The sequence below is a fragment of the Melopsittacus undulatus genome, chromosome 3, assembly GCF_012275295.1.
Source record: "Melopsittacus undulatus isolate bMelUnd1 chromosome 3, bMelUnd1.mat.Z, whole genome shotgun sequence".
Classification (NCBI taxonomy): domain Eukaryota; kingdom Metazoa; phylum Chordata; class Aves; order Psittaciformes; family Psittaculidae; genus Melopsittacus; species Melopsittacus undulatus.
The window spans coordinates 113,437,651-113,465,497 of record NC_047529.1 but is presented as its reverse complement, the minus strand read 5'-3'; the positions used below and the strand labels follow the sequence as shown (position 1 = coordinate 113,465,497).

The window sequence follows — 27,847 nt, the reverse complement described above, 5'->3', positions numbered from 1 at the left end:
TCTTCTGGGCTTAGATGAAGTTGTCAGGATGCCACAGATCAGGGGAATTTCTAATTCTCACATTCTCCTAGCATAAAGACCACGACTGGTGGGATTTAAAGCCAGGCAAGGTATTTGCACACAGCATTAGGGCATACCCTGGGTACTAAGTATTCCACAGAGCTTTTGAGATAATTGCTTCCCTTCTCCACCGCATTAACATTTCAAACTTACTCTACTGTGTATTAAAATGAAACCAATTATCCTTGGAAGTCTTGACATGAAATAGGGGGGGAGGAGAAGAGAGATTTACCCCTGAACCATAACACGGTTTGGCTACTCAGATGTGACATAGAAACCCACAGTCGGCAAAGAAACACGGCCTTGAAAGTGCTCTCCTGCATGCCATTGAACCGCTCCCATCACGAGCTGCTGGCTAGGAGTGGTAATTCCACCCAGGACCTCATAAATATTTCTCCTGTGTAAATTACGTGAAAACGGCTACGCTCTACTGATAAAAAAATGCAACACATCAGTATTTCCAAAATAAGGATTGGATTAACAAAGAAATCCTGACCAGCTGCAATAAATTGGATAGGCTAGAGGTCCCCAGTTTGCTGATCTGGCTTTCTCCTGGACTTGGGAATGCAGACCATTAGCCTTGCTGTTTGGCACACTCACACATCTGAAGTAACAAAGCAAACTACCTTTATACTAGCAACCTTTATATTAGTCTCTAGGTAACCTTGACTGCCAAGGAATTTACAGCTTTGTTCCACAGACAACAGAAACTACACTAGTGATTTATCAAGCTATCATCCAAGCAAAATCCATCTTTGGCATATGCACCAACACCCACAAGCGTTTGACCAGTTACACATAATGACACACGTATGGCATTGTATATGAAACTGTGTCAGTAAAAACTGACAAGGATTCCTGTGTGTCTCTACACTACTGACAACTAAGGTATTCTACACACTAGTATCTAGCCACAACTACCGAAGCACCTAACCCAGAAAAGCTTCGTGTCTCTCTACTTGCCAGCTAAAGAAAAAAATACAAGAGAATTATGGAGTCATGAAAATAAATATTCAATTTGGCTACATATCACCTAGATATTTTAGTTAAAATAACATACACTGTACGTAATTTCAGATTTTATAGGCAACTGGACCCATAGAGAATATAGATTCCTCATGTAGCCTGATACACCCCTACGTGACACTGGTCAGGCTGACTGAACAGTGGTTACATTGATAATCTATGCTGCAATGTGGTATAAGGTTTTCCAGGCACAATTTTAGGATGGAAGAATGAAGGAATGAAGGAACAAAGGCAAGAATAAACTAAAAGTGTTACCCTCCCAAAACAGTGTTAATGCTATACTACTAACATTTCTCAGCACAAACATGAATTAATAATATATAGACATGTGTATTATTAAAAGCAATACTTTGCTATTTGGGCCCTGCAAATCAAAGACTCTCCTCCTTCCAGATTTATATTGCTGGAAGGTTTGAAATGCTAAAACAGTTCCTGGCAGAAATGAAGCAGTGGAAAGGAGCAAAGCATTAGCACTCATACAAATCAGTCAAAGCCACACAATACATGAAATTCTATAGAGTGTGCTATTTGGCTTTGAAATTTGCTATACAGAAGATACATATTTTTTGCTTATTTGCAGATTGAACACTTTAATTTTTAGGAAGTGCATTGCTCAGTACCCTTCTCCTGAGTGCCCCAGATTTTCTGAACATCTGGAGTTAATACCAATGCAGTAATCTCTCTCATCAAACAATATAAACAATCAACGTTGTTCAAATTCTATCTATAGGTTCCTATGAACATCGTGTTTTCACTTGCCAAAGAACCAATGGATACAACTTCATAATGGTTAGTTTTCAGCAGTGTTCCTTCCCTTTTTGAACAAGTGAGGTGTGAAATAATCCAAGAGGCCATTCCAAAGAGTTGTTCCAGGAATGCTTTGAGCAGAAGTGCAAACTGTACTTAAAACCCATACATTTTCACCAGAAGCAAATTCGTACAGCTATATGGGAAAAGGCTCCTCTGTAAAAATCACACATCCCCACAAGTAGGTGCTCTCACAGGGACATAGTGAATCAGCCAAGGAGGAGGACGAGGAGCCTGTATAGGCCATAGTCAACAATTACGATGAAGCTGGAGCATAACACTGAACTGTTTGTTACCATAAAAAGTTCCAGACAACCCTGCAGGCTGTATGTCCTGAAATGGCTTTTCCTTTTCCTACCTTCCCCCACCTCTTTGCTCCCCACAGTCACAAAGGGACCGAGGGCTTTCATGATTCAGGTTCACTATCAAGCCTCACTTCATTGTGCCTTCCCAATGACCACAAGAGACCCGGGCTGCTTCCTTACTGCACTCACTTGTGATTTGCAGTGAGGATATTCCTGACTGCAGCCACCCCTCTGTTTCCTCTCACTGGTTTCCTATGGGATGGACTCAGCAGCCCCTACCACGGCAAGACTTCCTCTCCGAGTTCCTGCAAACCCTTATAAAGGCAGGAATCCTGGTGCAGTCAGAGGAAGAGTCTGTTTGGCAGCACTCTGGTTGCACCTTCAAAGCCTAAACTAGCTTTGTTTTGAGTTACTCTATTAACCCCATTTTAATATGGGGTTAATATGATTCCTTATTTTCCACCAAACAGCAACTAATCCCCATGTAAAGATACTAAACAAACCACAAGTAGATGGTTACCTGTCTCTAAGCAGAGCACCATGTCACAGTGTAGTTCAATGTTCAGTAAGAAAGTAAGACATTGAAGTAAATGTATGCCATGATAGAATATCAGGTGCTGAATTCACCATGACACAAAAATAACACAAGCAGCACTCATCTTACTCCTTTTTCACCTGTATTTAACCTCTCCATGCTAAAAATTACAATAATGGAAGATGAAAGTCAAAAGGCACGACTAACTCAAATCCAGATATGCTTTATTCCTCCTAAAACCCTAAATCTCTGGCCACAGATGAGCAGCACTGAGACATGTTTTCGATTCCCCCGCTGGCTCTGCACACCTGATTTGCTAACCCTGGGGCATGAAGCTGGCATCATTTTTAGAGGACTGGTTATTATTGTTATCCACAATGAAATAAATTAAATTAGAGGAAAAGGGAGATAGATAGGATAGGGAAAGAGATATGTTAACAAATCTCACTGCAGTAGAGTAAAATACTATTTGGCAGACCATATGGCTGGCACTGTATTCTTCTTGAAGTAAATCCTCATCATACCTCTGAAACCTTAGAAAGTTGGAGAGCCCAATCAGCTTTCCCAATGCCTCCGTTTCCTTCCTTCTCACACCCATAGGAAAAATACCATCCTCAGCTAAAGCAAATCAAGTATTTAATTGGACAGCCAAATAAAGCAAATAAAACACACAAAAAGTGCACTACTTGGAGCTTGTGTGCCTATCAATCAACACAGCTCTCCTACAGGCAAAAACCTAGAGGATCACACATTCCTGCTGTGAGTAAATCTGTGGGTGCCAGACCAGTGCATCCTCCTCCACCCTGCCAGGCAATTCCACCAATCCACCAGGGATGGACAGAACAGTTCCCTTTCTGAGAAAAGGAACACCTTCACTGTGTATGTATTTCTCTATAAGCTCCTGCTTCCTTCCAATAGCTCCATCCACTCCAGTGATAAAGTGGCAGTTACTCATCGAGTAGCCAAATCACAGCAACCAACATCTCTGTCCATGTCTCATGAACAGAGAAGTTGTGGATGCCCCATCCCTGGCAATGTTCATGGTCAGGTTTGGAGCACTCTGCTCTAGTGGAAGGCATCCCTGCCCATGGCAGACGGTTGGAACTGGATGAGCTTTAAGGTCCCTCCCAACCCAAACCATTCTAGGGTTCTATGTCTACCTGCAGCAGCAGCACATCAGCTGCAATGGCACCTAAACCAAGAGAGCTTAGTCTCTGTCTGCCTTGCAGAGTCAAGCCAGGTGATGTTTCTGGTTTCCAAGCTGTAACTCCAAAGTACTTCCAGTAGGGTTTAAGAGAGACCTGTAACACCAACTGCTGAGCTAGGGGGAATCAACAGCAGTCAGCATCTTCCAGAGCTAGGCCCGTATATGGCTGTTCTTAATATGGCACTTTGTACTTTGCTACTAGAGACATATAAATATTTTATTTTGGGATTACAAGGGTTGCAAACAAGGTATGCCAACTAATGTCAAACAGAACAGCTTTACAAATTCCAGGAAAGTTATGTGCAACGTTTAGACAACACATACCCAACAACAGACTTAGTCGTAGTTACAGTAATAAGAGACGAGACATAGACTCAAAATAAATGACCCCACTGGAAAGTTCTAAGCACATTACTATAATTAAGCCAGAACATTTTCTGCAAAGTCATATTATATACACTTTTTAAAGTGGGGCTTATATCTGTTCATAATTTTCTGTATTGAGACATCATATGCTTTATTTTCCAACATTTCACAATACTGTTCAGCTCTGGTCCTCAACCAATTCAGTTCTAATTACTCTTAAAAACAGTTCTGGTAAACCTAGCTGTCAAAAGTTCGTTAACTACAATGACATAACACTGAACTCAAATAGGAGCAACTCCTCTTACCAACTAAAAATGAGTACAAACTGACACTACGCTTACATCTCTCTCACACAGCCCATAGCACTGTATCTCCAGGTATATAACTGTACAAGCCCTTCGAGCTACAATTCATCCCCAGTCTGTGAATTAATGTACAAACTGACCTATGATCAAAGTCTCTATTGACTGATCTGTGCTGCTACTGCATGGAAGTATCACCATCTACCATGACACTTATGCCATACTGCCTTCTCCTGATGTACCCGAGAGTCCCATAAGATCTTTAGTTTCATTTCATAAGGGCTTATCACTTATAATTTATTTGGACGCACTGCATTCCCTTGCTTTTGAGAATCCATCTTCCTCAGGGAAAATAACTTCTTAGATATTTACCACATCCTATAGATAAAACCAATACATGGTATATTAATTAGCAGCTGCAATACTTTTATAGGGAATCTGAGTTACAAAACTATTATTTACCCATTTTCTGGCTCAAACGATGTAATGTTGCTCAGTGATCTCTGCCACTGGCAAGCTTTTCAAATTAAACCCTAGAAATAAACTGCCTTAGGTTAAATAAAATAATCCAGCAAACAAAGCAAAAGCAAAACCAGAGCCATCTCAGCAACATATCCCCTCTTCACCGTTATCTAGCTCCAGCCAACACGCACTTCCACAATGAACCAGGAGAAAAAAGCAGGCCTTGCTGTATGTCCTGGAGGTTAGCAAATCCGGGCTGTTAAACAGCAGGAACTGGCAAATCCTGGAAGTGCAGAGTCTTAAAAAAGGCGCCTGCCAGATACTTTCCTCTCCCACTCCAAAGAGGCTTCAATTCAATGCCTGTATCTGACAAAAAGGCTGCATTTCTGCATGCATTTAACTCCAATTGTACTCAGTATGTGCACAAAACCATTACTGCTAATTCACTCCACCCCAGGCTCAGCATGGTGCATTACCTGCTATGGTCATAAAAAGATCTTTGCCTACTTGTCAGACCTGCCACTTACTAGGTGTTCTTTCCCTGCCTTCAAACTGCAGCAGGGGAGGGAAGGAAAGAAAGCAAAAGAAAATGGGGGAGAACAAAAAAAGTGAAAGCAAAGATATGCCAAAAAAGTGCGTGTGGAGCCAGATTTTTTCAGCGTGCAGTTTCAAATCCTTCACCACTCCAAATTCAAACCAGATTTCCAAGAAACCCTAAGCCCCAGTAGTTCCTATTGTGATACTTAGGATTAGACAGTTAAACGTACTTTAACAATCTGACCGGTTATTTAGCTAGCAGCCAATGAACTCCACTGAGTAAAAAACCCTCTTGTCACTTCCAAAGTGACTTATTTACACACGAAACATCTCAGTAAAACCTCATGCTCTGCATTTTGCAAGCTCTTGCTGTTTATTTAAGAAAATACCATCAAAATCTCTCAATATTGGTGCTTGGGCTGTTTTTTGCCACAATATGTCACTTTTCACACAGCTGCGAGAGGATGAATTGCGGCACTGAAGTTCACGGTGAGGATGAGATTTCAAGTAGAGGAATTCCTGTCCGCTGAAGGTCATGCGTCAGAAATACCCTTTTCTGTATATCAGGCTGTAAAAGGACAACACCTCACTTCCTGGTCTGAGCTGTATCTGCTGTGAGCTTTCAAACTAACACTGATGGGTTTTAGTGGTTCTATTTGTAATGGCTAAATCTGCAGTTAAAAACCCCCAAAGCACGACAACAACAAAAACAAGGCTATCATGCTGGAGCTGCCTGCACTCAGCCAGTCTGCTTGTGGTTTACTTGCAGAAAACTTCAATAACAGAGGGATTGCTTTATTTTCAGGAGCAGGGGGGAGGACGGCGGAAAGAAAAGATCTTCCCAATATGATCTGCTCCTATTTATCCTCACTGGAGCTCTCTGAGGAGGGAATATGAAGTACTTTTTAATGCTGAGTTTATTCGCAAACCAGTTCATTTTGTGCTTGAGCACAAAGAGCAGAAAACAAAACCTTGCAGAGAAAAGGGAGCAATGACTGTATTTTCTCCACCCCTTGCCAAAAAACACTACAAAGAGTGGAAAAAAACCCCGATGTCTCACTTCAAGGCCCAGAACTGGTTAATCAAAGCAGTTGATGAACACATACACCAGCAAGGGGAAAAATAGCTTTGTGTTGGTACTGTACTTAATAACTGCTTGCTCTGGCAGCCCCAGATGGAAAACAGGAACCTCCATGCTTCTGTCAGAGGTCTGCAGAGGGAAGAAATCTTTCAGTAACCCTCACAAAACACACTGAGCAAAGGTGCAAGAAACCTCCTAGTGGGTAACTACTGAATAACCACATCAGCAAGGACAGCTGTTGCCTAATCCCCCTGTGTTTGGCCCATATTAGGATGCCTGATCACCTGGGTGATGAGGTATCCACTGGGATTGTAGATATCACAAGAGCCTACACAATTATACACTTGAAGTGCTAAGGCCTTGGTTTCAAAGATGTATAGGAGCAGAGAGTTCCATATATATAAACACATTTTATGACTCATCCACTATGGAGTAATTTAGGTACAACCCAATAACCTTGCACTACACCTTGTGAGCATATTGCTGTAACCTGGCTTAAGCATTACACTACACAGATCAATGCGCTAAGACCACAGATGACTGCACATGGCTTGCGATGATAAGCTTCTCATAAGCATTTTAACAACAATATCAAGGCTCATTTATCAGTAACACACATTTCTCTGGGTAATACTGAGGTATTGCAGATGCTATTTATTTGTCTTAGTGTTGATTACGATCCCAGTTTTCCGCTTCCCTCCTCTCCCAACTCAAGCAATGCTACCTAGCAGGATAACAGCTCCACCAGCTTTGATTCACGCTCTCCAGTGGAAAACAAGGGGGTGAGGGAAGAGGGAGGACAAAGCTTTACCCTCTTCATTTGAGAGCTCAATTGCCAATCAGATACCCAGAGAAGCACACAGATTTCAGTAACTCTCCAAACAGCCCATCCTTGTGCTCCATGTTAGCTTGCAGGATCTTTATGAGACCTTCCCATGAGGCCCCTGACTGCCCTGTCTCACAGAGAATGGTTGCAGAGCCCTCAGAGTGATCCGATCCAAACTAACCAAGGTATCACTATTTACTGATAACCTTCATAAGCTAAAAGAGGAATGAGAGTTGCAGAGTGTACCTCTTGACTCATCCTGTATTTTCCAGATACCATGAAAAAGGAGGGGACAAATGTGATGCTCTCTGCTCCTTAACACTCAGGGAAAACAACAGGAACATTTAGCCCTAACTCTCAAAAACAGCACAAAGTATTATCCAAGCTCTATAGGCTTCTGGACTCCCCTTTTGAAGCTGACAGCCTGCAAGCCAAAGATGCTCCAGTTACTTATTCCTTGTATTGGTAAACAAACTGGGAACAGTTCTTCCCCAGCTCTTGATTACTTAATCATATCTTCTGCTTCAAAACTAATCGTTAACATTCAACTAATTTGGAACCTTCTATATGTACAGCAAAGAGTAAGGTTTTGTGTGGTCTTTTCTCAGAGAAGGCACTGTCTGAGGTGCACTTATGTTCACACTGAGAACCCAGAGAGCCAAAGGACAGTCTGCAAATGTTTCAAAGGAAGTTATCCTTATCAGTATTTCTCAGGGAAGTCCTGTACATCAGATACTTGGGATCCACAAGATGTAACAGGAAGTCTGTACCCTAATGGAGGTTAGAAGTGTAACTAGCAGCACAGCTCCCCTTTCTACCACCTGATGATGATTTCAGTGTTAAAATCATCTTTTAGGTAAAGTGAGAAACACTGACTTTGAAATACTGACTTCTCCCAAATGGTGATATCACAATTATGCAATATAGCCCTCTGAAGATTAGTGTATATTAAGGAATATGCATATTTTCCAGGCTTGTCCTTTGCACGATGGGAAACAAGGCTCCCCAGGCTAGACAGGAGGCTGCCTCCCACCCCAAAGATGGAACTTCCTTTCTTGCTTGCTAAACTTGGTTTAGCCTCCCTGTGGCCTCCCAGAAGGTGTCACCATGCACCAAGTCCTCCCCCCAAACGATTATAGGTCACGATCTGTACTTTGGATATCTCCTGGGTGCTGCTGGTCTTTGGGCATGGAGGCACAAGGAAGACTCTGAAGCCTTGTGATTAATTGCGCATGGTCAGCTTGACTCTCCTGAGGAGGAATGAGGAAACAGAGGTGGAAGAACCTGTTTGATGAAACTCTGAGCACTGAAGTCCAAGGCAGGAGCTTTGGTAGAATTAAGCAGTTTCTTTTAAGAGTCCGCTTATTTTTCCTCTCCTTTGCCTCCAATTTGTTTATAACCCATGTATTGGAAGGGTCAGTGAATGGACAAGTTCAGTTCAAGCCACAGAAAACAGAGAATACACAAACCCTGGGAAAGGTATAAGTGAATCAAAATCCCTTTGACTTCCAAGCCATCTATACATTAGCATAGATTCAATACTTCAGCAAAAATAAGAAAGGAATTATGCCTCATTTCTGTCATGCCATTAAAACCTTCAGGATCATTTCAGAGAAGAGTTTTATTTCTACACGCTGCAATAACCAGATGCAAAAATCTTAGCCGCTTGCTCATCATAACAGCAATAAATTATAAGAGGACTTGGTCTGTCTGACTCTTGGATATGCATTTCTCAGCTCCTGCTTAGGGCATATAGATTTCCTTGTGCAAACTTCTGTGAAGAAGTAGGTAGTTTCCCCCCCAGCATAACTAGCAGTAAAGTCTCATTATATCCACCCTTAGTTCAAATAACACCAACAATGACTGCTGTCAGAATACTGGCAGCAAACTAACGTCATAGGGACAGTGAAGTATGTATTAGTGGGAGAGGAGGAGTCTGAATTCAGAGGGAGTCTGAATTCAAACATCCTTTGCAAGTTCTGAATCTCCATGCAGGCTATGGTGTATTGAGATACCCATACACCATGAATAGTTCCAGTGAAGTCAAAGCAGCTAAATGTGAAGGGCTTTGCAATTCATCTGAAAGTGAAGCACTACACCACTACACGCTCCTCTACCCAAAGGTCTTGATTGCATATTCAATGCAGTCATTAAAGTGATATCCACTTAGGAATCTACTGATGAAAAGTGCTACACAAATTTGGCATTATTTTACTCTACGTAACGGAAAACCATGTACAAATACTCCTAAACATGAGAGCAAAACTGAAGAAGGGCTTTTCTTTCCGCCAGTAAGCATCTGGTACTTGGCTTTACCCTCTTGATGTCTCATTTTCATATCAGAGTTCTTATTAGTGCAAAACACAGTGAAAACGTGAAAGTGATACAGTCCTTGTCAATCAGTTTCTATCCTTACCCAAGCACTGTGTATGTACCAAGAGCACTGATGATGTGCACTGCAAGCAATATTGGCAGTTAAAAAAACCTAAGAGCAGTAACCTGATTTTACTTTAGAGAGCAGATCTGATCTTAGGACCTGATCCTGTCAAGAACTGAGAGCCACAAACTTCCTGGGAATCAAGCAAGCTCAGCATTAACTGGAGATGCTCAGCACCTCACAGGTTCAAATCCACACTTTTAAAACCTCACTTCCTATTTGTCCTTTGTTTACCCTGGCTTATCCTGAACAGCAAGGCTTTCCGACATAGAGATAACTTTGGAAATGATTACTCTCATATTCTTTGATGATTTCAAAAGGGAGGAAAGAATCTCTCCCCTTTCCGAGGGCCACCCAGCTTAAGCAAAGAACATTACTTATTTCAGGCATGCTAATAGGAGCCAGTAATAACTCAATTGAGTTGCCTTGGCCTTGAAATACCTGACCAAGCTTGCTTTGTTCTCTCCCAGTAACATATTTTCCTTCTGTATCTGCTTTCACATAGTTATCATTCAGACAGCCCTAAAAGGGAGGATAAGCAACATTCCCCCTTCCAGTCAACACAACCTCTTCCTAAGATACATATTCACAGCCTTAATGTGTTTTATCCATTATACCTAGGCTCACATTTGGATAGAGCCACTGGGAAACACAGTGTAACAAAGTAGGTCATCAAATTAAGCTTTCTAATGATTAAATATGTTAACTGTAACTAAAGCTGCTACCAGTCTCTCTCCAGGGGAAAAAAAAAGCACACAGGTGGTAGAGAATGGCATCTCCTTTCCTAGATTCCTAACAGGAAAGTGAATCCAGAATGAGTTGTCCATACATAGCCAAATAGATGCTGTTATTTCACCCCTTTTTACTCTCATGTACTCCAATTATTCGGAGCCAAAACCAATTTGGCTTTATTTATTCAATTATTCTTAAATCAAGCTGGCACATGCATGGTTCTCTGTGGCCATATCCTCTGTTTCTGAACCAGGATCCCTAACAGGAGTTTTGATAAATGCAGCCTGTCACCATGATTTTTAAGTTCTGCCAGGAACAGAAGTGAGGCACTTCTCCATGGAGCAAATGCAAGCAGCAACCAGTGAAACAGTCATCACAAGTACCACTGTGAGAGTCAGGTACAAGAGGGAAGTGATACTGGAAAAATACGGTTGAAGGAAAGTAGCATCGAGCCCATGGGTTTAAAGATGTAAGCCCTAGGATGTGGGACCTGAGCTCCAGGACAGACGGCAATTTGAGGCACAAAGGAGTTACTTACCCAGAGCCTTCAATTATGGCTCTTACTGGGAACCTGGTCTGTGAGCAGAGATCATTTCAGGACTGCTGGGTACCCCTCTGATACACTCTTTTTTTGCTGTTGGAATATGTCAGCCTTGAGATTAACATCTAACCTACTACATTCATATTTTAAGCAGTGACGACACAAATGTGAACTTCGCAGTGAAGTGATGGTGATCTGGTCTTACACTGGACCTGCCACCAATATTAATAAACAAATCTGTACTCATCTCATATTCATTCAATTCTAGTATGCACTCAAAGCATTCTATCTCAACAAAGCTCATCCTTAATTTGTGTTCCAGGAAGGTAAACCTGTGATACCAGAAGTTGAAGAGAATTAGTTGTATTTGGCCACCAGGTCTTCTCATGTTTACCTAACAAACTAAGTGATAGCTTCTCTGCAGTAGAAAGTATCACACTCTTATAAGCCTACAATAAGAAATTAAGCTGTTAACATACACCCGTAAGCCAGTATTGTAGTCGAGTTTCATGAACCAAATACACTTGAAATCAAGCAAATCCATAAGACTATTCTAAGGGCGCTGGCTTCTTGCTGTGCATCACTGATCAATGTATTGCAAAGTCAATATTAATTTTTGGATCACCACACAGAAATGCATAAGTTGAGAGTTTAAAGTCAATTCTCATGAACAGATGAAAACTCTAAGTAACTGAAGCCATCAGTTTGTACTCCAATGCTTTCAGATCCATATAACACCACAAAACTGGGTTCATGACACTGACCATTTTTACTATGATATACCTTAACAATCCACATTTTGACATTTTTCTTCTGTAGTGCCTACACAATACCTTTTGGATGAAAGAACTGTAAGTAAAAAGCTTTACTGCATTTGTAAGTCCAGCTGTTAAATTTATACTGATCAGAAAGCTCAATAATACAAACAACCTCAGAAAGACCCAACAGAATGCCATTTCTTCACTGTGAAAGGAGGGCAAGAGATAGGACAGCAAGAGATATGCTGTGTCCTTCTTCCACTTTATTTGAGCTCCAAACACAAGAAATAATGACTAATTCTGAAAAGCAACTCTGATCAAGCTCAACTGACACCTCCTTTGATTTGTCCTGCATCTCTCTCCAGTTCATAAAACCTCAGCCCCATAGTCTGCATTAAATTTATCCCACCCAGAATCAGTCCTGAAGCAGAACATGTTAACACCAAACCATGTCAGTATATCTGCTGTAGTGACTGTGGCTTTTTCAAAACCAGGGATAGCCTTGTGGAAACCACAGGGTAGTGGTTTGCCAGGCAGGCAACATCAATATAATCTCATAGCATCTGTTTTACAAACAAGCTCAGGTGCTGGGGTATCAGGCTTTGGTGCACTGTGTGGCTGGCTCCACAGCAGGCAGCAGCTGCACTTATTCCCTCTTCATAAAAGTCCAGCTGTAGGTTACTAACCCTTTCTACTGCCAGTATCAAAGATGAGGCCCTAAAAACTGAAACTTAGATGTTCTTTTTCTTGAAACGAGTGACCCAAATAGAAGTCCCCTTTCCTCTGAATTTAGTGCATCAAACAACAAATACTTCACATTTTGTCTGCTGTTGTCTTCTACCATACAAACTTCAGTTACGGGATTCTAAACAATATATAAAATAATGAGTTTGGATGGCAACTTTCAAAGGTGCTCAAAACAATTTCGTCTACATTGCAAAGGGATTTGCACATCCAACTCTTCAGCTCTTTGACAGCAGTAGGCCTGATACCGAAGGCACTCCAAGTACATGCATGCAGGATACATCTAGATGGTAATTTTCTTGCTGAAACAGTAAAGCTGGTGCTGCTGCCAAGCAGTCATCCAGAGAGGCAGATCAACTTCAAGCTACTGACTAACTCTGCTGTGACAGTCTGGAAGACTGGTTTATAGATCCATACCTCTACAGAGAAAGCTCCAGTGTCAAGAGCGCAATAGGATGCAATAGTTTGTTCACTACAACTGAATGGAAGCATTCCCACACTAAAGTGGTTGCAGAATTAAGACATAAAAAACCTCAACCAAACCATAAATCCAACAGCCTGCAAAAGATACACTAAAAGAACAAAATAAGAAATGGGATGGTAGAAATCTTCCTTTTAGAAGAAGACAGCAAGACGAGTGATTGACAGATGAGGAAGAAGCTGCAAGACAGAAAGAGAGGCATCTAAAAGGTGTCATGCAGAAACCTTATTTCAGTAGTCTAGGTCACAGCCCCAGTCTCCCCTTTGTAAAAATTAGGATATTGATACCTCTATTGCAAAACTCTGAGATTAAAACCATCATGCTTGTGCCATACTTTTGGGTGACATGGAGGAATACAGTTTCTCTATCCATTCTTAGGAATGCTGTGAAGATGACCATGCTCAAGATTCTCCAGACTCAGGTATTCTGCTGATGAATTTCATTACTACCTGAGACAGATAAGATCTACTTATCACTAGATATAAATCTAAAGTGGACAAAGGCCTCTCCCAGAACCACTGATATAAAAGTCTCGATTATTAATTTTATAAGATCTTATACCTGAATTATGAGTGAATGCCCATTCCATCATTTCCCATTAATGACATCCTCATTTGTTTAAAGGAAATGTGAATGAAAAGAAACACAGAAATTACAGAAGAGAGATGAGATAACACATTATGTCACAAGTATATGCAGGACAACTTAGTATGTAAAAACTTGTCTGACCAGTTCAGAGCATGCAAGATTATTACAAACTTATTACACGTTATCTTATGGCTCACTAAAAGTTCAGACCATAAAGTAATCAGGATCAGGAACACTTTGTACACTGTGAAAATTAATTCACCAACCTTACCTGTTAGCACAAACACTAAGGAAAATCAAGGAATCCTGACCATAGACGTTTTCTTTCTTTGTGACCTGTTATGACATTTGGGAACTTTCATTTAAATAAAGCCTGCTGCAAATATCATCTTCCTTATTTGTGTAATCTGGCCCATTACAAAGCGGCTTCACTTTGTTGACTGTCCGTCTTATTTACATGTTCCTTGGTTTGGCACACAACTTAAGCTTCAGCCTCTTTCTCTGCTGACTCATGTGAATAAAAACACTCTCCCTTACCGACCCAGTTAGACAACTACTGTTTCCCCAAGGCCAGCAAATGCATTCTTTAACATTGCAATAACGCACCATTTATTTATTTTGCTACTTCTGTTCTGAAAAGTATAGATTTGCATTTTGTTATTCATTTTCCATGGCTTTGCACGTGACTTTTATCTTGATACACAGGTCCAAGGCCTGTGTATATCTTACAGTTTATATCTTAAAGTTTATGACCTTATTACCCAAAGTGAGATAATAAGTTTTCTTATTTTACAGCTTAAGCTCCACCATAAAGAAACCACATATTTTGTGTTTCTGCACAACCTAACACATAGTGAGTATTATCAAAGAGAAAGTAATAACTCCTACATTGAAAACTGCCACCCTGCTGAATGTTTGCATATGCACTCCGAGAACATTTCAGCACTTCACCCCTGTCTTACTGGTGGTACCACCAGCATCAAATACATTTTCATAGGTGCATAAAATATCCCCAAGACCTCACAGTATTTGCACTGTGCAGTTGATTATCCATGCACAAAGCTTACATACAGGGGGTCCTGCAGACTGGCACACTGCTGCTGAGAGGCAGATTTTACTTGCTAGCCTGCAAACAGGGTGCAAGGCTGATTCACAGTTGCTGGAAGAGCTGCGAGCTTTTTGGCAGTCCTACAGACCTTTGGGCCTGTAATTTGTCTTACTGATCACTGCCACAATTACGCCAAGGTCCCAAATAGAAGAAGCCCATATAGTCCAGTGGGAGACGGCTGTAGGGAGGAGAGGTTTCACCAGGGCTACCCCATTTCTCACTCTGCCTGCCTTCCATTTCAGTCAGATGCTTTTTCTTGACCCTGGTCTTCCAGGAACAGCATAAAAGACAAAACTACATTCCCACACTTCACATCTGATTTTAAATCTGATTTTAAAAAAAAACCCATAAACTCTGGATTACATGAAGGATTTTGAAAGCTTTATGGTATTAATAATGCTGATACAGCAGAACAGTGCTTGGCTGGAGAGTGCATCCATTTTAAACCAAATATTAACAGTTGGAACATGTTAGAACCTGTCAGTTTGATGTCCAGAGTACATTCAGACAAGGTTAGAGATCGGTTTCATTTTATTTGTTCAAATATCCAATGGTTTACTATTGTTTTATTAATAAAGCACCAGCCAGAACAAAACAAAACCCACCACACACTGTTAGGGTTTGGTTGGGGTTTTTTTACTTGAAACATTATGAACAATACCACTCGCAAGTAACCATATCCATGCCAAAGTCATTCATACACAGTTGAGGAGCTGAGCCTACTACAGATACAATACTGAAATAACCACTGATGCAAAGCAGACTAAATTCTTCATGTGACTTCCACATACCTGAAGAATTGACAATGGGCCTCAATATTGAGAAATACATTAGTGCAATATTAAACATACAAGGGGTTCAATTGATGGTGGTGTAACTACCTATCTTCCTAAGTCAGCTAGTGCCACAGAGGAACCACTATGTATGCAACTAAATGATACTCATACCCTCAACAGTTTCAGAAACAGGGAACACCACTCAAAGTCCCATTAAAACCCATACAGGAAAACCAGCTTTGAATCAGTGTGCAAGACAAATTACATCCTGCCTTCCAGTCACTAGTGTATGGTACACACTACACTTACACTTCCTTTGTGTTTAAGGTGTATATTTATATTTATATTGGGTTTGGTTACTCACACATCTGCTTACCAACAAAACCAACACAGAAAAGTTCCTGCTTTTCCCACTGCACTGGGCTATGACAAACTGAGGGCAACAGTATCTAATATCTGATCTAATATTTTATACCATGTTACTGCTGTATATGCCTTTCAAAAACATATGGGGACCCCAGAGTCTTAAAAGACACATACAAGAAGGTAACACAGTAACCCCTACCCAAGGCATCTTGCAAAGCAGACAGAAAGAAAGAGTGAACTGGCAAGGAAAGAGCACCTGAAGGGATCATAGGAACTTGTGTAGGTCATGGTGTCTGGGCTGCTAATGTACTATGTAAAAAGTTTAGCTGAATTCATATTAAAACATTTTATATGGCCTTACAAAAAATGCACATGCAAAGCTACATCCTAAATATGACCACTAAACCAATACTCTTCTTAAAGTAATGAGCTTTGCTATATAAATACACATGTAAATAAAGTATTGAATTGGGGTTATCATAAAGAACTACCGGGTTTTGCTCTCTAGGTGAAAAGCACTGTTGCTTGCTTCTGATGCAACGGGTAAAGCTTCCACCAAATCAGTATGAGAGGTTAATAAAACTCTTCTTGCCTCTTTGCTCCTCTTAGAGCCTTGACACAGCTCTGAGAACTTGCTGGCACAAAGAGCAAAGGTGTGGAGTAAACCTTAACAAAGCTTATCTCAGCACAATGACATCAGTACACACAATTAACCCTTTGTTCATCTTACGTACTAATTCATATTTGATTACCATGCTGGTTGTGCTCTAACCCAGCTACTGATAAAGAAAAAAGCTCAAATTTAATAATACAGTTAATACCAGTTTTCTGGGAATTTCTGGGAATTGTACAGAAAAAATCCTGTAGTTCCCTAAAAGTGGGTGATCCCAAACATTCTTTAAGCTATACAGGATACTCAGAAAGATAACTTGAAATCTGGGAATCACAGACTAGATCATAAGGGCTGTCGCTATAAACCCGTCAACTCCTGGAAGAGAAACACCACATCATGCAAAGCATTAGGATCTCCAAACATCTCCAGCAAAATTTCCACAATAGCCTTTCCCACTGAAATTCTAAGTTAGGGGCACCAAACAAAGCTGAACTGATAGGCTATAATTGTGCTTTATATAAAATAAAATAAGAACACCAAACACCAGCAGGTACTTCTATGATGAGGAGTCCCTGAAAACCCCAACAGTCAGTACCAACTGAAATGTCACAACAGTTTCCACTGCTTGGGAGAGTCCAGTTTCCAGGAACAGATCATGTTCTTTCAACGTCCCATCGACTACAGAAATCAGAGCATTCTGCTTGAAGTTCAAAGCTACCATAACTGAATACACTTCTTCCTTCAACCACTTCTACTGTATAACTGACTGGGAACTCTGTGCTGGAACTCTTCTGGTTGAAGACAACTGCTCCAACAACCACCAGTCTGATCAGTTGGTTCCCCTCCTCTTTCTGAGAAGCACAATGAGGACATGATCTGGATGAGAGCAACTGAGCAAACCCCATAGAGCTTCATATACTAAAGATGCTTTTAAGTCACTAGCACAAGGAGCTCACTGGTCCACCAGAGTGACAAAAAGACAGACGGAGTCAGAGTGGCAAGAATAAGAGCAACATGGGAAGTAATAACAAGGTAAAAACTAAGAGGAAGTTAAAACAGACAGCCAGGGCTTGAAGACAAGGTGACAGCAGCAGTTTAAAGAGAAAAGAAGTGGGCCATGAGATCAAATGTTTAAGAGGTGCCTAGGCACTATGGGGTTACAAGGAAGTAAAATGCAAGGAAATACAGAGGGAAAATAAATAAATACAAAATCCTCAATAAATCCAACAAGAACCAAATAAGAAAGAGAACAAAGTAGACACAGCGCAAGTGACCTTTAGCCTTTCCTTTTCCAACACATTCTCAGTCATCATCTTCAAAGACCAGGGATCAATCTCACCTTGAAATAAAGGGAAGTTGACAAAAGCTGCAAAGACTTATGCAGTGAGTAAATATGGTCCCAGCAGGAAAACTGTACATGCAATAAGTCTCTGTGGAGATCTATAGCAGGACATTTCAGTCACGTAGCCTGCAGGCATTACCGACATCAAAATCTTACACAATCCTGTAAAGGTTGCCCTATCATTTCTTGACCATCTTGAAGCCAGAACAGATAAAGAAAGATGGAGAATTGGCAGCAAGAAGACAGAACAGATGATGAAGAGGAGACTGAAATAAAAGAAAGGAGGAGAAAATACTACTGTCTTTCTGGCTTTTAATCTGTGAAACGAAGCAAAGAAATTCCACCCATTTCCTCATTACCTATGCAGAATATGCAGCAGTCTTCCCTTCATGACTCCACCGCCATTACATCTGCTTCACTGCTACCACATCACAATCTAAAGACACTTATACATATTAACATTGACAAAGCTATATATATGCTTAATGACATTAAAAAGGTCAATGTACTGAAGATTGAAAAGTTGTAAAATGTGTAAGAAACCCTGATTCCCCATAAGAAGCTTGTTGTGTATGCATATTGTAAAGATACTAAGTCAGAAACACTAAGTATTAAGTCTGCCTACTCTACATTGAAGATACAGAGATACAACGGAGGCTCACTTCAAATAATGCAGACATGAAATTTATCTGGTAACATCTTGCCATTATTCATGCTTTTTTGTTACTGCCTGTGATGAAATTGCCCAGCAGGACACCAGAAACTACCAAAATTATTCTATTGTCTGGAACAATTAAATCAGTTCAAGTTAGCCAATATAAGGCAGAAATGGCTGCCTGCAAGCCTCCAATGGAATCAGGCTTTTCCTTTCTTACTTCTAAAAGCAACGGTCTTTCTTTACTGCTGTTCTTCAACAGCTCAAGCCTTTCAGAGTTCAGCAGGGGGAAAACTCTTAGGACTGTGTAGCATTTGTCTAACACTGATTCCAATAAAATGAACGTTAAAACTCCTGTTATATTTAATGGGAACATGCCAATATCACTAGGCTTTTTAGCTGTGCTATTCAGAAATATGTGAAATCTTGGCTTCTGCAACTTCTGTTAAATCATGGCAGTGATAGCTTCAGATTTTTTAACTCTTAGAGGAATTTAAGTGAGAGGACACTCAGAAATCAACCTTATGAGCAACTCCAGTTATTGACTGTGAATAACAATGTCTGCAGATGTTCTTACATCATATTCATTTGCATTGTGCTTTACTAAAATACAGTGCAAAGTATATGACTGCCAGGAGAGTTACCCAATCTCTAGAATTATTTGTTAGCTTCAGAGTTGCAGTTTCATATTAATATTGCCATATGTATTTAAATCTTCTAGTGACTGCCTCTCAAATAGGAAAGCAGCTTCTTACAAACACAAGGTTAAAACTGTTTGTCAGCCCCCTGTAAATGACCACTTTGCCCCAAAAGCTAGAAACCCCTGTAGCTGCTGTGATGTGCACAACTCAAAAGGACACACACAACATCCCCATACTTCAACCTTGCTCTGTCAAGCTTGACAGGAGGATTTGTTTGGTCGTCCCCCACAAACTGGCAGTTTTCCAATCTGTCTTTGGACTTCTGATCTTATTCCATACCCAGATAATTCTAGCCCTAGGTTTCCATGTGGATGGAGGGGAAGTCTCTTCCCAGTCCTCTTTCACCATTGATTTCCCATAACTTGTACACGCTATTGTTTTCAAATCCTCTCTAACCATGAACTGTAGATGTCTTTCTCATACAGTCTAATAACTGGGGTGAGGGAAAGAACATGAAGACCGCGCTGGATGAAGCATAACTGAATTTAACCAGCCAATTCCAAGCAGCAAGGCTCGCAATTGTATTCATAGCATCCCTTCAAAATCTGAACCCCCCCAAAAGTTCATTTAAATGGAAGTTTAGTTAGGGAGTGGAAATTAATCACACTTAGATGCCAAGTCCGACAATTCCAACTTAAATCCTCATTCCAGCACTATTTAAGGAATTCTTGAAGGGCAGTTCTTGAAGGATATAGTTATGATGGCTAAGGAGAGCAGAAACCAGGCTTGCATGTACAAGGTTTGCAGAAGAATAATAAATCAGTAAGAGTAAAATAAAAGGATGTTGTTAAATCTTACTTATTCTTGGTTTTCCTTTGGAACAGAGGCTCCTATTCAGGAAAGATTTTAAACACAGGCCTGCATGAAATGCAGTGAATCCAGTGAGACTGGCGGTTTACTCACAACCATGAAGTTCTGCATCGCATCTATGGAAGGCTTGAGCTGGAATAATGATACACACTGTCTCTAAAGTGATAGCAGAATGACATCTGTTGTTATAATTTATATTGTTATCTATTGAATTAATACCTATCAACTGGACTCTTGCTACTGGTAACTTAGTTCTAACAAATACTTTCTATAGAGCTCACTAGAATTACTTTTACTACATGGAATTTTATGTCAGTCCTGATATTGGCAACAATAGGATGAGATTCTAATCAATCATGGGATCAAATCCTGACCTATGTGTATAATAACTCAGGACTAAGTGAAATGCATGCTCTACTACACGCTCTTCATGCCTGAAGTGAGGCTTCAAAAGCTAGGCACCGAGCGAAACACAACAAACAGGTCAGTGAGCAACATACGGCCTTCAACTAGTCAATTCGCCTGTGCCAGCTCATCCCTGTCTCCTACTTGTGTAGCTTTCTGCTATTGCCAAAAGGGCAGCTGGAGTATGTGGGGCAGCAGCAACTATTCGTTATCCTCCTCCAGGTTTCTCTCCATGCCTCATCTTTCTCATCTCTCCCATTCCCTGCTTTGTCCCTACTCTCTCCCTGAAGCAGCAACTACAAAGGCAGCTTCCCCCCCTCCCCTTGCTTCTCAGCAGGCTGGGAAAGCACTGCAGGTACACAGGAGCTGGTAGGAGAGAACATTTCTAGCGGGGAGTAGGAGTAGATTTATGCAGCTGCAGAAAAGGTTTCATACGAGATAGTGGGTGAGCTGCGTGGTGACTGTACCACATCCCCAACAGAGAGGGAAAAGAGGAGGCACAGGAGGGAGACAAGGCAAAGGAAGATCAAAACCTTTACAAAGTGCTTTCCCAAATCTCCCATCTCCCCCTGACAACCACCCACCCCCACAATTACACCAAGTCCCTGTGAAACCCTGCTGAGCCCTGGTAGCTCTCCCACCCTCACCCCTCTCCCCAGACCTTTGCTCCCTGACAGTCTTATCACACACCTATCAGACGGGACAGCAATTTCCCTTTCATTTCAACAAATACCTTTCTGGTAACAATGCTTTTCAGCAGCCCATGAACCACAGTTTAGATGAGATATGAAGCCTTCACAAGCAAAACCTTAGGCCTTTCAACACCATCAGCATGGGTAAGTCCAGCCAGGGGATGAATATAAAAATAAACCACACTACAGTCACATTCTGCTAGCCCAGTGTCAACCTTCAGCAGTGTATGGCACAAGCAGAGGTTAAAGCATGGGGTGACCTGCACTGAAATGATGATGATTCCTCTCTGTCTGCCAACAGATCACCTGCTGACTGAAAGGAGTTTCCATTTCAGCACCAGAAATGGCATTAAAAACAAGGGAAAAAAAAACACCAAACAACAAAACACAGGCAAAACACCACAACACAACACCAACAGAAAAGCTCTGATAAGCACCTAAATACTCTTTCAGGTTAATTCAGCTTAGACACCTGGAAGGACACAGTTTTACTTCTCACATCCATGGACAGCTCACAGGACCAAGGGCTCAGAAGAGTTTTAACTCCTCTCCTGCTATTGCCTTTTGGGTGACATTCAGAGCTCTGTTAAGGTGTCTGACTGTCCAGACTGCAACTTAAAAGACCTAGCCTTTCCAATAGGATAATTCCTTCAACAGTACACCAAAAGCATGCCATAAAAATACATAACTCAATAGATCAACAAGTATGCAAAAGAGTGTACTTCCTCCTGTAACTCATCACCAACTTGCTATTCATAAGCTTGATCTACGCAATGGTGGCACAGTTGCATGACTAACTTCACACAGATAAAACTGAAAGGATGCTTTCAAGAAAGTCCAACATTTTAAATTTAGATCTTAAGAAGCAACACTGAAAAGAAACTAAATACAGTAAAAATAGTGTGGGAGATGTTTAGGAGTAGCAAAGTAAAGCTCTCTGAAATCTGTGGTTTATTTCTTTCCTGACAGCATTATGGATTATTTTTAAGGGAGCAGAAAATTAAACTTGTTTCATTAACCTAAATATAGCTGTAAAGTATTTGCAGTGGAAAGAAAGGCTTTTCTTGCTAAATGTTCTGATGTCCTAACTGGTTTAGTGAGTGCTGCTACTCAGCCTGCAAAAAGATCTCTTATGACAACTCTATGGGTTTTCTCGTGTACAGCCAGACTAATGGCTAAGACCCTTAGATGGAGTCTTTGGCATAGGTCCAACCACACTGATTTCATCTATCGTCAGCTCTGGAAAGCAGACTTGAACTCAGAACCCATACTACCAATTGTCCAAACACATAAACATTGATCGTGCTAATTCACAGGAGTGTAACCACAAGGCTAAATTTCAATGGTATTTTCCTTCCTGATCTCAATTCTACTGATCAAAATGTAGCTGCACTACCACCCCAAGTGCAACGCATACATATGCCACATGTAAGAAAGCTAGATACAGACACGCTTTATCATTACTTGTATTACCTAACACACAAAATACATAGCCACAGCATCCATATTATTCGTGTGTTTCCCAATCAGAGCTTGCAGGTTATTTACCATTCTGTATTTTGTATTTCTCAAAGCCTAAGTTCACCAATATCCTCTTCAATACCCTGTGCCGTTCTGTATAACATTTTACATGCTTATAGAAAAGCCTCTAAAGCCATAAATCCAAAGCTCTCTTTAAAACTGCAGCATAGCCATGACTGGAAAAATCTGCAAACCTGACACTTTTCCTGCGCTGTGTCCGTACTGATGCACCACTGGAAAAGCAGCCATCTTTTAATTGTCACTATACCTTTCTCAGAAACCTAAACATTTCCTATTGATCTCTTTTCTTTCTTTTTTTGGGGGGAAGAATATATATTTTGTGTAAAAGCTTCCATCCAGTAAAATCTTAATCCCTGTTTTAGGCCACAACTTTTGTTTGGGATTTATATATATATATATATATATATATATATATACATATACACACATATTCAGGGAGTAAACATATCATAAAGTTAAAAGTCATTTTAGCAACAGCTGAATACTCTGTAGAGAAAAGGAACCAGGATTTTGCATATTTATCTGAATTATCCTAACACAATAGACGCTATCATGATTTCAAGCTTTGTACTTGTTTATCATTAGTGTTTCCACTGTAACCATGGCATCAGTATACAGCACAGGCTTAACAGTGAGAAAAATACCCAGTATTTTCCTAAAAATGAGAAAGAAAAAAAGTAAATAAATCATCTGTTACAAAAAACCCAAGGATTTGCACAATGGCAAAACCCAATCAAAGTAGGTGAGGCAGCTAAGAAGAGACCCAGTCCCTTTTTAGGGAAAAAACACTCTAAATTGTTATTTCTTTGCAAGTCTTTTTTTGCCTTTTAGACTTCTAATAAGCATCTAGAAATATATGACAGGGTAAGTAACATAACCTTGACCCTAGTGCAGTTGTTATCAAACAAATACTGTAATTTCTTTGTAAACATATACACAGTGTTATATGAAACTGAAAGCATTAAACCTATTATGTCTGGCAGTGTTCAAGGCCAGGTTGGACAGAGCCTTGTGTGACATGGTTTAGTGTGAGGTGTCCCTGCCCACGGCAGGGGGGTGGAATTGGATGATCTTAAGGTCCTTTCCAACCCTAACTAAGATTCTACTAATGTATGGACAAGATCTGTTCTCAGCACATGAGTATTTTCTCAAGCCTATTTAAATGGTGACAGTCCACCCTGCAAGAACTGTTGCCCCATTCTGAAGGTAAAGAGGGGCAGCAGTGCAATTACACCGCACTCAACAAGTATGTGGTACCCAGTTCAACTTTCAGGACTGCTTGAAGGGAAACCCTCAGAATGGCATAAAAAGACTTTATAGTCTTTAAGAGTGTTTCTTAGGTTGCATTTATTTGACATTTCAGGCAGTTAGGAGGAATGGGTTCCTATGATTGCTGCTTTTAATTTGCTTGTCATAAAGTTGGAAAAGAGTACTACAAAAAATATCTGCCCTAAATGCCAAGAATGAAATGAAGGAATTAGTCCTCTTATTAAACAGAAGAAACTGTTTAGCACCAACAGATCTCAGTCTAACGCTGGTTTAGGCAGGCCACATGCCCTTTCTTGTTCTGTGAAACCCATTCATTTCATAGACAACTTCTCTTTTTCAGGTTTTAATACACACTCCAGATACTGATGAGGATACCAAGAAATCTATTTACTTTACTACAGACTCTACAGAGATGTCACGCCCACAGGCCTTATTTCAACTCAGTGAAATCAGATAAAAAACAGTGTAATTTTCTAAGAGCTGGTTCTCTGAAGGTCCCTATCTATCAACAATCCAAAAAACACACTTGGTATTACAATTACAGCTACACAATTTGGTAAATGAGAAGATTTTGCCAATTTCTGGGAGGATTTTTGCTCCCCAACCATTCTAACTGTGACACAGGGAGGGTGGTGTACACTGTGTATTATCTGTACCCACAAACACCACCCAGACTATGGAGATTTACAGCACAAAACAAGGTAAGTGATGCTTCAGAAGCCGCCTTATAATGAGCTGACCAGTTACGAACCACTGCCATGTCCTCAATTCTGTCACACCAACAGACAAGCATAGTCACTCCCTTGACTCCTCCCACCTAGTGAATGCTGGACAGCAATGAATCCTGGTGCAATAAAACACAGCACTTATCTGATTCAGCTATGTAGTTCCTCCCAAATCATGTTTACAATGGGCCGCAATCTGTTAAATTCCACTATTTATCTAGGGAGTGTGTTCAGATGTTTGAGTTCACCTTAAAAATCAAAGCAGGGATATATCCCTGCACACCAGCCCCTCTGAAACTCTACTTGGCATCTGCAGCCTGCAAGGTCCTTCCAGTTTGGTTGGAACCACAACACACACCATACACAAAAAGATCATAAGAAATTATTACTTTTTCATTACAAATCTATGGTGACGTCCTCATCTTGTTGGGCTCAAAGATGAAAACCCCCCATGATTTCAGGAAAGCCACAACAACTTCATTATCATTCAGCCCAGGTAAAAGATATCTGCAATACTGCTGCATTTGTCTTTTCCTGGTTATTTTTCCTTTGCCTATCAGCCAGTTTTACCATCCAACCTTACTAACACGTAGCTTGCACAGAGCACCAGAATAATCTAGATGCTAATTAGCACAATGTAAAGTGTAGCATAAGTGAAAAGGATTTTGAAGTTGTAAACATTGAAGTTTAAACAGTAAAGTTGTTCAGCTCCTAATCAGCATAAACAGAGCCAAATTCTTTCATGCTTTTCCATTACTCTGACATCCCTTTATACCACTGCATTAAGCAAAGAAGCCCCAAAGCGTACATGAAACTCAGAACTATTAACTCTCACTATTTTGGCCCTGGGTTCTTTGTCTGTTTGACAATGACATATTGCCCTGACTAGTATCCTTGGACATAACAAATAAATACACAAGATGAGCATACACACTTCAGGTGGCCGGTCAAGCAGGACACATTGAAACCGACAAGGCAGCTACTATTGTTTTATTATACTTCTCATCTAAAGGATATACCATTTAACTGTTCAACTGCAGGAACGTGAAATGTGCATATTCACATTTCCTGTGTTTCTCTTCTTGTTTGTTTGATTTTTCCGTGTTAAATCACAGTAACTGAGGATGTTAGACCAAGCGCTCTCCAGCTGTTTTGTACTCCCACTGAGGCACGCTATAACCTCTGGGTCTTTAAGACACTGTGGAAGCTCTGAGACACATTGTGTATACAGGCAAGAGAATTTGTTTGGGGCCAAAATCCACCAGGACCCCTTATATCAATTTCAGGCATCTGAAGAAGCACTGCTTTAGCTGTATGTATAAAGGTGTAAATCATCTGGGATAAGGAAGAAGGAGCATCAGTGCTGATGCACTGAGCTTTGAAGTGACACTAAGACCCCAAAGTGTCTTGTATCAGAGGTCAGCTTTGGATTTTTAAGGCTCGTCACTGGCAGCTTCAACAAGAGCATTCACACTGAAATGATGAAGTCAGTCCAAGTGCTGGATCTGGGTTTTGCGGTAATGTTCTGTAGGGATGCATTTGGTTGGGGTTTTCAAACACAATAAGATAACTAGACTTGTATTTATGTAACATCATTTCAGAAACTGAAGTGGTAATTACACATCTCTTGCTTAGATTCAGCATATTTTTCTTTCCTCCCTTGCCTGCAGACCACATGCATTAGATATACAGTAACCATGACTATCTCAATATAACAAAGCATGGAAATAATAAAAAGCCTTCAGAGCCATTACATGCCCTTGGCAACCTAGCTCTGCAAGGCAGATGTTGCGCCCAGAGGCATGCCACCAAAACCCCTATGTACGTGGATGCACCTACAGCATGAACACTCACCCAGTCCTCGAAGTGGCGGCTCCCGTTCTGCAGCAAGTCCTCAAACTGTATAGTGCAGTTAGCTACAAAATCGTCGTACCCGATGGGGGCATCGTGGAAAACAGCCATCTCTATCTTCCTGCCATTACAAACGTCGGTGACAAACTCATCGTTCCATGCAGGACTGTTGGTCTTTTGCTTGGTCGAGGTTTGCCCGATCCTGGAGTCGTCCACATTGAGGGCTATGTAAGGGTCCAGCAAAAAGGTCTGTGGCCTGGGACCCACCGCATGCCTCAGAGACCACGCCGTGGGTTTCAGATTCACTGCCTCGCAGATCTTGATTTTCAGCAGCCCATTGAAAACCACCATGGCTGGATGGCTGCACTTTTCCCCGGGATTAAACACTCGCACAACGCACTCGCACCGAGAGGGAGGGAGGGAGGGAAAGAGGGAGGGAGGTCTCCCCAATAAATAGGAGGGCAGGTCTGGGAGTGGGGGAGCAGGGTAGAGTGCTGGTCTCTTCGCCTTGCTGCTGCTGTTACCTTTGATTATTTAGCCTTTGCTCTTGCGACACCCAGTGAATACATTTATTTTCTTGCCCGTGTTTCTAACGGAAAACAAGGCAGGGGGGCCGCCGGGGAGGGGGAGGCGTCCGCGGCTGCAGAAACCCCCGAATGCAGTCAAAACCGGCGCATAATCAATCCTGGGGGTACCCGAGAGCCTCGTCCCTCCACCTAGACCATAATCCCGGCTCGGTCTTTGCAGACGAGGCAGAGCCGCGACCCCAGGTTCCCGCACCCGCCAGTCCTGCCCAACAATACACACACCCGCATCCACACACACACACAAATCAGAACCACCGACCGACCCCCCAGCCCTGCCTACTGCACAGCCTCCGCTCAGCACACATCCACCCGGGGCCCTTCCATCCGCGCCGGAGCCGCCCGTCCTGCCTCGCCGCCTCCTCCTCCTCCTCCTCCTTCTCCGCCAAGGCCAAGGACCCAGCGCAGCGACCCCCGCGCATGGGGCGGGCGGCGGGGGGGCGACGGCAGCGGAGCGGAGCGGGCCGCAAGGGGCTCGGCGGGCTCCGGCTGGGCGGCCGCCGCCCTGGCGATGGGCAGAGCCGCCGCCGCCTCCCGCCTCCCTCCCGCCGGCCGCCCCCCGCCCGCCTCCCTCCCTCCCTCCGCGCAGCCCCCGCCCGCTGCCGGTGCCGCT

General features: G+C 41.6%; 1 protein-coding gene across 1 annotated transcript in view; it reads right to left on the bottom strand.

Annotated features, from left to right (window-relative positions):
* PRKCE (protein kinase C epsilon) overlaps window positions 1-27,579 on the bottom strand; it is a 282,199-nt gene extending 254,620 nt beyond the window's left edge. The window contains exon 1 of the mRNA XM_005144578.3: window positions 26,654-27,579. Within this exon, the coding sequence (XP_005144635.2) occupies window positions 26,654-27,001 (348 nt within the window). The 5' untranslated portion in view covers window positions 27,002-27,579. The remainder of the gene's footprint in view (window positions 1-26,653) is intronic.
* Window positions 27,580-27,847: the final 268 nt, after the last annotated feature.